This window comes from Chionomys nivalis, chromosome 15 (genome assembly GCF_950005125.1).
Source record: "Chionomys nivalis chromosome 15, mChiNiv1.1, whole genome shotgun sequence".
NCBI classification, from domain to species: domain Eukaryota; kingdom Metazoa; phylum Chordata; class Mammalia; order Rodentia; family Cricetidae; genus Chionomys; species Chionomys nivalis.
In genome coordinates, this window is record NC_080100.1 from 27,783,875 (window position 1) to 27,794,227 (window position 10,353).

General features: G+C 39.6%; 1 protein-coding gene across 2 annotated transcripts; it reads right to left on the minus strand.

Moving 5' to 3' along the window:
• Window positions 1-59: 59 nt before the first annotated feature.
• Selenop (selenoprotein P) lies at window positions 60-9,751 on the minus strand. 2 transcript variants are annotated; one of them, XM_057789905.1, is made up of 5 exons: window positions 9,596-9,751; window positions 5,991-6,206; window positions 4,708-4,920; window positions 2,547-2,664; window positions 60-1,454 (listed from the first exon to the last, which is right to left on the minus strand). In XM_057789905.1, the coding sequence occupies exons 2-5, from the start codon at window positions 6,191-6,193 to the stop codon at window positions 840-842; spliced, it is 1,149 nt and encodes a 382-aa protein (XP_057645888.1). In that variant the 5' UTR covers window positions 6,194-6,206; window positions 9,596-9,751; the 3' UTR covers window positions 60-839. The 2 variants fall into 2 exon arrangements, with proteins under 2 accessions (XP_057645888.1, XP_057645889.1); XM_057789906.1 differs by having other exon boundaries at window positions 858-1,454.
• Window positions 9,752-10,353: the final 602 nt, after the last annotated feature.

A 10,353-nucleotide genomic window follows, 5' to 3' on the forward strand; every position in this document is an offset into this window, starting at 1 on the left:
TTAAAGGCATTAAAATTCACTCTGTTTTCAATGTGAGCATGCTAAATAATAAAGACGCACACTTTTAAGCTTTTTAAAATTGCGTTTATTTAGATAAATCTGTTCTGTGCCCAATTCTGTACTGCATTCTTGCTTATTGGTATTAGCCATAAAAGAGTTCAGGTTCATAGGGCTGAGTTTCTCTATTGAACCATCATTGATTATGGGAATACTGTCTTAAGCAGTATGCAGATTACCAACATACTTTTCTTCCATTACGTCTTTCAAGACAGTCACTCACAATTCAGAAGAACAATACAACACAGGATGAAGAAAACAGGATTCACAGATGTGTGTGGTGAAAGTGAAGCTAGTATAAAAAGATAGGAAGATATTCAAAATGCAGTCCGTTAAAGACTTAATTGGTTAAAAATGAAAGTTTAAAAAGATAAAAGTTCCTATTGTTTGGAGAGTTTAAGTAAAGAAAAAAACTGGAAAATGTGTCTTTGTTGTTCTTCCTCCATCCTAAATTACGAGCTATCCAACAGAAACCCCTAGGTCATAGTTTATGTTTCTGTTCTCATCAATGTAATTAGAACACGGGAAAAAGAAAAAGAAAGACATATTAACCAAAAGCTGCAATCACATTTTAGTTACCCCATAATACAAATTTGATTTGGGTCAAATTTTCCATGGCATCAAATTTTAAATTTAGGAGCCAATATGATAGATTTCTTTATGTTTGCACAAATCCAATTCCTACTTTTAGTTCACTGATTAATTAAATGGGTTGCAAAATTCTTAGAAATGAAATTGTCTCTTTAGGCTGACTTAGGGAGTATACAATTTATTTTAAATATTTAGTTTGAACGTCATTTTCACTTTTTGGTCTTATTATTTCAGCTTCAGGTGGTGCCAGCTTCTGTGGGGTTTAGTGGCTGACTCTGTCAGGCAGCAGGAGGTGATCGACATTGACAAGATTCAATGACTTTCTCCTCCGCAAAAAGCCCCTGTCAGCTACATAAAGATGGGAGGTTTTCGGCACACTGTCAAGTGATTGCAGACCCTGACTTCTCAAATATGAGATGGCGACAGTGGCAGCAGCAGCTATTAGTGGTTGTCCCTGACTCCTTAGACAACGTACATAGGAGCTGGTTTACGCACCCCTTCCGACAGAGCTTCCTTTGGGCAAGTGAAAGTTGAACACCTTCACTTGCCTGCATGTCTCAGCTCTCTAAGTGACCCTGCTTGTGCTGGCCCCTATGCTTATGGCGGTTATGTAGGCCTGAAGGAGGCAAAGCTGGCTCCATATTTAGTGCTCCTGGTTGCTGGTTCTCTGAAAGCTCACTGTTCCCGAGATGCCCATGCCCATGCCTGTGATGGTGCTTGTGGTGGTCATGTGCTTTGGAGGGCTCCGTTGATCTACCCACAGCAGGTAAGGACACGTTTTTACAGAACTCTTCATCTTCGAGACTCTGGAACAAATTTACAGATCACTTATTAACAAACTCATAGATTTACCTTGAGTGCATAAAAAAGTTACTTGTAGAGGCAATATTTATGTTATTCCAACAAGTTAACAGTATATTGATAAAATACAGTATATTACTATAATACAGTATATTAATATGTGTGTATATAGTATATATGATATGTGCATATAGTATATAAATATTAATTTTATGTATTGGCGTTTGTGTGCATAATAGTTATGTTTATATTATATACATATATCACATATACTGTATATATGTATATTAATATATACTTATTGTATTATATTAATATACATGTATATTAATATATACTTATTGTATTATATTAATATACTATATTTATATAATATATAAATATTATACAGTATATTAATGAAAAAGAGCCTGACCTTGGTCTCAATGTCTACATTTTTTATTAAAGGTTTAAAGAACTCAAACTACTGTATTTCCGTAAAATCAAAACTAAACTGACTGAAAAACCTTAAGTTGTAGTGAAGTCAGCCAAACATGGAATTCTGACATCAGTAACTTTTCATGCCTGTCATCGAATCTAGTTTTTCTAACTATCCAAAAATGCCAGTTAAAAACTGGCAGCTTTTCATTCTGCAATATGTGTGAGAAAATGTTTTTAATTTCACCAAAGCTTTGGTAATCTTTACACAGTTCTGTCGGGTAAAAATAGCATCATGGCCTATTTTAATTGACAGCGTATCTGTACTGGTACCCTCAGAGGCCAGGAAAGGGCCCCGCATCCCCTGGAAATGGCCTTGGGGTAGCTCTGAGCTTCCAGGACGGTGCTGGGGACTGAACAGGGGTCCTCTGCAAAAGCAGCCAGTGTTCTTAACCACTGAGTCATCTCTCCAGCCGTGATTTGTTTACTTGTTTGTCTCTAAAGCCTTTCAAAATGAAGGAGCAATAGAAGTCTTGCAAATATGTTTTAAAGAGTGTTACATGACAGAAAATGTGTGTTTAAGATTTTCTTACATAATTGATGATGGACCACTTATTTAGGTAGATTTTTTAAAGTTTTTTTCTTATCCCCCAGTAAAAACAACTGCGAAAAATACCTACCGTGAGAGAGCAGTTTCCACACTTATTCTCACAGTAAGCGATCTTAATGGCTTCTTCAACATATGGGAAAGTGAGGAAGGAATAGGGCAAGCCAAGGTGATACACAAGACGGCCACATCTAAAAGGCAAATAGTGATGTTACTACTTTACTCTCTGTGGTGTGACCCTACTCAGACTAGACTGTATTAGGTATTACATGCTAAGCCCCTTCCCTGCTTTTAATAAATTTCCTTGAGTGGGATATATAATTGAGTTCCCAGGCAATATACCAGGTAAGGTTATAGCAAGATTAGTGATTCTAATTTTAGTATTTTGAAATGCTATAGATGTTATTAAAATAATTTTTAGAAAGTGTGTAATGACTGTGACTTAGTCAAATACTCTTTAATTAGCATATATTCTGCCAAAGACTAACCATGGGAGCTTTTCATAACTGCTCAGGCAAGACAGATTCCACAGAAACAGAAGCCATTGCATAACAAAAACAATGTTGAAGTTTTGGGTAGTGTCTTCTTTATTTATTAATGTGTAGTGTAGGAAACAAATCAGAGCCTTACATATCCTATGCATGTGCTCTGCCAGGGAGCTATATCACCAGCCCTTAAGTTGAGAGGGACTCTCGTAATGAACTCACGGTGAAGTCTAAGCTAACCTGAAACTCCGCATACTGGCATTGCAGGTATATAGCACATGCAAACACTATGCCCACTAGCTCATTTATCCCAAGAAACATATCTGAGATAAGAAAATTTTCAGCCCAATAAAACAACTAGAATTATAATTCAACATTCTCCAAAATGATAAGGTTGAAATGTCTAATTTTACTGACATATTATCCAAAATATCATCTTTATAGTTGTACTTTTCAACTGACTAGAAGTTTAGGGGGCAGAAAGAACGAATTAAAGCTAAAAAGATATTTAATGTGAGACAAAGTAAGGACCCAGCCCAGGCAGAGCCAGTAGGAAGCAAGCATCAACTAAGAATGCTTTCCAGAAGACAACATTTGTATTGAAAGTCTCTCAAAATATCGCTGTTTTATTTGATCATAGATTCCAAAATAAATTCATAGAGATCACGTTGAAAGCAATTTCCATGCTCAACTAAGAAATACAAGCATATGACCATAAATTGTAAATTAATCTAGACAGAAACAAGTATGGACTACAAAGTATGATTATTAATCTGCACAATATTTAGAATTATACCTGTTATGCAAATGAATTCCTCCATTTGTTTAACACAGAGGGGATTGTACAGTCAGTTTTCTGTAACTCCCTATTGGAATGGTGGACTCATATTTAACTCAAAATATATAAAATATAAAAACCAAACCTTCAATAATTTGAAACTGAATACTTATATAAAACAAAGACAAATGCCTAATTTTAAATATTTTATTACTAAATACAAATCAGGAAATAAACACACGAGAACATTTTTGCAAAAATCTAGAGGAAAAGTAACAAGAAAGTCATTTGAGAGACTGATTATGAAGGCATCATAGATAAATGCAAGACTTTATCATTCTGGTGAATGACTAGAAGTCCCAAACTGCCTGTTAGACTTTTCTGAAGGGTATATGATAGCAATGCCATCACACATGATCATGTAACATGACATAGATAAAGGGTAAGGGGCTGGATGCAGAATGCAGTAGGATTGGATTGTGTCCTCTAGAGCCAGCCTCTCTCCCTCCAAGAAAACTCACAGGTCAAAGCTTAAGGAATAGGTTTTAAAAGAACGCAAGAGTCATGGAATTTAAGATGCTTGTGGCTATAACTGTGGAGAGATATCTGGGTTTGTGTTCAGTACTGTATTTGAACTTTGGACTTATTTCAATTCACTAGGATATATGTGGTATGGTAGAGAATAGATGAGGTCAGTTTTACAGAATTTCTAGTGGGGAAGAGAAGGAAAACTAAACCACTCTGAATAACACGGACATGTTAATAGGAAGAACAGAGGAAGAAGAATGAGGAGGAGGTAGGGTGGGGATCCGAGTAGAAGAAAGCTGTGGAGAAAAACAGCAGAACAATGTCAGAAGGATCCAAACCGAAAGTGTTCCCAACAGCAAGGAATCACACGAGACGAAAACTGAACTGTGGCACTGGGCAGTGGAGAACGCCACCGTGAAAGATTAAAGGAAATAATAGCTCACCTGTCATATATGAGGAAGTCATCTTTGTTTCCATTTAGGAGAGTCCAGACATCTGTTTGATGTTCTTCCTGTCGGTAAACAGCAATCTGGGCTGACACCTGCTTTTTCAGGTGTGTGTGTTTTAGCTGAGAAGGGGACCCTTGGTGGTTAACAACAATGTAGGAAATGTTAGAATATCCCTCGTGCTCTAGTTTTAGACGCAGGTCTTCCAGTCTAGGGGAAAACACACAAAACAAACGATGACATTTAGTTTGTTTGTACTGTCTTCTACATTCATTTTATTTTCTGCGAAGCTCTTATTACTTTTAAGTGACTGTAATTTTTCTTTGTGTTGTAAAACTTAACCTTTCGCCTTTACTTAAAACTTGAAGCTTTTTTTTTTTTTATGTTTTTCTGTGTAGCCCTAACTGTCCTGGAACTCATTCTGTAGACCAGGCTGGCCTCGACCTCAGAGATCCGCCTGCCTCTGCCTCCCGAGTGCTGAGATTAAAGATGTGCACCATGACCACCCGGCTAAAACTTGAAGCTTTATGCTAAATGCTTGCATGAACATGAGCGTCAAATTAGTAAATATTTAAATTTGCCTTGCAGATATATAGAACATTGTGCAATTAATATTTGATGGGTGACTCAACTTATATTTTTGACTTATGATTGTTAAGTGTAGCAAAACCTTCTATTACAATCCTAGTGTTTACTGTCTGTGCTGGCCGCCTTCCTCTGCTTCTTATATTGAACTTTTGCTCTAATAAGAGTGAATTTTAGCCGGGCGGTGGTGGCGCACGCCTTTAATCCCAGCAGAGGCAGAGGCAGGCATATCTCTGTGAGTTCAAGGCCAGCCTGGTCTACAAGAGCTAGTTCCAGGACAGGAACCAGAAAAAAGGATACGGAGAAACCCTGTCTCGAAAATACAAAAAAAAAAAAAAAAAAAAAAAAAAAAAAGTGAATTTTACATGGGTAAACCATACTGAGAAGTTACAAAATGTAGGAACACAAAAAGGAAAACATATTCAAAGCCCAGGAATACCATAGTAAACATTTTGGTAGTATTTTATATTATATATCCATGTGGGGTGTGTGTGTATGTATGTGTATGTGTTTGAGATATGTGTGTGTGTGTGTCTTCCTGGTCTTATCATCAAATTTGTGTTATACAAACATACTCATCTACAAAAGCATTATTTAATAATTACATTATTTCTATTTTATTGCATTTTACATACATTTGTTTGTATTTAATAGGCTTTCCCTAAAGATATTCTAAACCTTCGAAGACTGCTTACCTGGACGCCTGCAAAAGGCACAGGTATCAGCTGGCTTGCAGAAGAGCAACCACAGTCACTGTGCCCTCGGAGTTCAGCATTGGATTTTCATCTCCTATCTTCCAGGGTGGAGGTTGCTTGCAAGCAGGGCTTTGGCCTAGGCTCTCTGCTCCTCCATAGGGGAGGAGACAGAGAGCCAGGGCTAGCCCTAGGCTTCTCCACATTGCTGGCGTTGTCCTATAAAACAGAAAATGAACTTCATTAATAACTTCATAGTCATTGTTATGCATTTCTCTAAACACAGTAGGTATGATCCTACTAACTAAAACTCAGCCTATGGGTTCTGTCTTCATCTTGTTGCGCTCAGTCTTCTGTTGCCATGAACCTCTTTCCACTAAACTTTCCTGTGAAGGGGAAAGTGCCAGCTAAAAGGCCGAGGAGTGGCCAAACAAATCAGCTAGCTCTCTGTAGCACGATACTGCAATTAGCACACTTATGATAGCCAGACACTTCTCTAGGAGAAGACACCTATTTAGAAGTGTACAGTCATATCCACTCTGCAAACACATTCTGACTTTCATTTGAGATGCACTAAGTTCTGACTGCTTTGTTCTGTCCTCTGTCAGTCTAGCAAATGTTAGAAGAGAATTCTACACAAAGCTAAAAAGAGCCAGCACAGAAAGAGATGTGAGAAGAAAGGGTGTAGTGGTGGAGTCAGGGCACCAGTGTGAATGTGGCTCGTGATGGCCCTTAGATCTTCTTGTATGAAATCTTCCTGGAAAGTCCCAGGCAAAAGGCAGAGAGCAAACTATGACATCAAGTTCAAGCCTTCCACATTTATAAACATCTTGGGTACATTCAATACTTTTGGCTTGTTAGTTCTCCATGTTTAGTTATATGATAATAAGGATTTGAATCTCTTCAAATATAAGACTACTTGCTTTGATATTACCACCATACTTAATTTAAATACACCCAAAAGGAAAATCTTAGCCAAGAAGAAACATTAAAAGTCATTGCTCTTCAAAAATAGCCCCCAAAGTAGGGGCCATTTCTCTCTCTCTCTCTCTCTCTCTCTCTCTCTCTCTCTCTCTCTCTCTCTCTCTCTCTCTCTTTTGATGAAGGGTTTCTCTGTAGCTTTGGAGCCTGTCCTGGAACTCGCTTTGTAGACCAGGTGGCCTCGAACTCACAGAGATCCGCCTGTCTCTGCCTCCTGAGTGCTGGGATTAAAGGGGTGCGCCAAACCACCTGACTTTCTTAGAACTTTTTAAGGTAAATTTAGAGACATGATGAAAATGTGAAAAAAATCATTAAAAAAAAAAAAGATCCACACAGCTGAGTCATTTTGATAAAAGAACAAAAGAAGTCAGGTGTGGGGGTCCATGCCTATAAAGGTAACACCTAAAACACTGAGGCAGAAGGATACCTGTGAATTCAAGAATAGTCTGACTACACGGTAAATTCTAGGCCTGTCTGGAATACAGAGTGAGAATGTGCCTCAAGGTATTCGGTGCTTCAGCAGCACACCTACAGTTCCAGCATTTGGGAAGCTGAGGCAGAAGAATTTCAAATTAGAAGCCAGACTCAGGCATGTGGTGAGACTGCCCTCTCCAAGAAAACTCCGACCTAAGAGGTTCACTAAAGAGAGGAGGGGGGTGCAGGTGTAAAGTGGCGCACACCTTTAATCCCAGCTTTCAAGAGCCAGAGGCAAGCAGATCTCTGTGAGTTCAAGACCGACCTATTCTATATAGTGAGTTCCAGGACTGCCAGGACTACCTGTGAGACCCTATCTTGAAAAAAACAAACAAAAAAGAAAGAATGAAAGGAAGGAGAGCGGGGTCTGGAGTGCTCATCTTTAATCTCAGCTCTCGGGAAGTAGAGGCAAGTGGATCTCTGTGTGTTCCAGGCCAGTCAGGGTCACAGGGTAAGGCCCTGTCCAAGAGAGAGAGAGAGAGCCTTTTAACTCCGTCTTGGCTATTTGTACTAACACATTTTTAATTCTGACATTTAATTAGGGAAATTCCTATAGGGTGGTATTTACAATAATAATTGGATAATTGTAAATATTATTCTTATATTGGTCAGTTACTCAGTTTTTCTAGAACTATAAAGCCAAAAGCGTTGCTAAGCACATTTACGTATGCCAGTTGTGCCTGGGAATATTACACCCTTCCTGCAGCTGTGGCAGCTATGGCTCAGAGAAACTGCAGGTGCCTTGTCTATGACCACACAGATAAAATCCACAAGAGCAGGTTCATATTGATTCTGCCCAATCCAAACTAGGGTCTCTCCACCACTGGGGTACATTGGTATTTTAAATACTTCACCTTGCAATAACTAGAGCAGCCAGTTTCCCATGTGCTCTGGAACAGTGAAGTGAGCATCAAAACAAGCCGTTCAGTTTCTTAATAGGAAGTCTAGCTTGCACATATTTCCTAAACTGAGTTTATGCGGGGCTCTGGGTCCAAGCTCTAGCACACACACCTCTCAAAAATGTAAATTAAATTCAGTTGTTACAAAATCGTCAACATGAAGATGGCACTTGATATTCTGCCATGAAATAGACATTTTCAAGTGGCTCAATGACAAACATAATAGAGGAAATTATTCCCCTCACCTATATTTCTAATGAAAAAAATTATCTGAGTAAATTGGGAGCATGGGGACCTTGGGGGAGGGCTGAAGGGGAGGGGAGAGGCAGGGAGGGGAGCAGAGAAAAATGTAGAGCTCAATAAAAAAATCAATAAAAGAAAAGAATTATCTAGTGGCAAAGGGGAAACTAAAGAGACTGGATGTCCACTGGCAGATTTCCCTGTCGTTATAATCAATAGGCTGTTCAACGTTGCTTAAAGTTGTTTTTGTAGAATAAGCTTTGCACTTTAACTGTCAGGGAACTATATAAAAGAATGGGGGTAAATAAACTTAGATACAGTGACAACTTTCAGTGCCTTTCACTCTTATTCTGCACACAACTACATTTGATTGCCCCCCCCCCCCACTAAAAGGGAAATACGCACACTCCTTGCTACACAGCCTCTCCCTCTGAACTTCCGACCAGCACTTTAAAGCCCCTCGCCCACCTAAGGGCTCCCGACTTAAACTCAAAAACTACCCACGGACCACCTGTGGCACAGCCGGACCTCCTCTAATGGTGACCACTTTTGCACTGTGGGTGAAGCCTGCTCCCTCCCTACTCTTTATTCTGAAACTGCTCGCGATTTCCCCGGACCCCTCTAAAGTACAGAGAGCTGGGCATCTTTCTGTCTCTGTTCTTGAAATCCATTAGCTTTCCCTCATTTGCCTTCGCTCTACCCTTCAGTGGAAAAACTGAGATTGAATCAAATAATATTACCACATAACACCACACTCCTGCAGGGAGAAAAGACTGCCTCTCCTTTCTCCAGCTCCCCCTGGGCACAGCCCAGTAAAAGACAGAAATCAACAAAAAGCGCTAACTGTGCTCCCCAGACAACTTCACCTACCACACCCAAATTCTTGTTCATTTTTTAAATCTTTTTTTAATATCTTTTTCCAATCTTTTTACAAAGCCTATTGTGAAGGGAAGGAAAGGACCTTATCGGTCTCAGAAAACATTTCCCAACCGAAAAGAATCAAGTCCTACTTACGCAACCCCTTCGGACTAGTTTGCTTCCTCTCCCTCTCTCTTTGCTCTAGCAGGGCAGCTCCACAAAGCCTGACACTGACATTTATAGCCCTGTTGTTTACTTCACCCTCTGAGGTGCAGTCCAAAGTTCAATGCTCCCTCTCACAGCGACCTTGCAAGCGCAGCAAGCCCCTGAACAGATTCTGGTCACCACCATCGGAAGCAAGGGACACGTGAGGCCATGCGTGCAGAGGGACAGGTTGTGACTAGTACTAACTTAATTTCTGCTTTAGATCACCCCATTATCTAAGATTTAATGGTACAGTCCAGGGTGAGGAAGGGCTACGGGGAGAGAGGTCCTCCAACCGCTGCTCCCTTCCAAGCTACAACAGGGAAAAACATTTTGCTTAGCCAGCAAGTTCCGCAGCTGTTTTAGAAGAAGGAAAAAACATTTCCGTTCTTCCTTTTCCTTTGGGTTGAGGAAGTTCTAGCCTAAACCCACACTTAAGCTTCTTTAGAGAAGTCACCTGCTGTTCACATTGTTTGGGTCTCCTGCCTCTGCAGACCTAGGTCCACTCTTGGGCTGTGTTCAACTGCATTTAAACTGGTGTGCGATCTCTCTACTCTTTTGGTTTCCCATAAAATAATGAAATAAGAAAGTAGTTTCTAATCTGAAAGAAATCAGTCCTCATTTTTAAAAAATAGTAATTTTTCTGTCTGTGTGTGTCTCTCTCTCTCTCTCCTCTCTCTCTCTCTCTCTCTCTCTCTCTCTCACACACA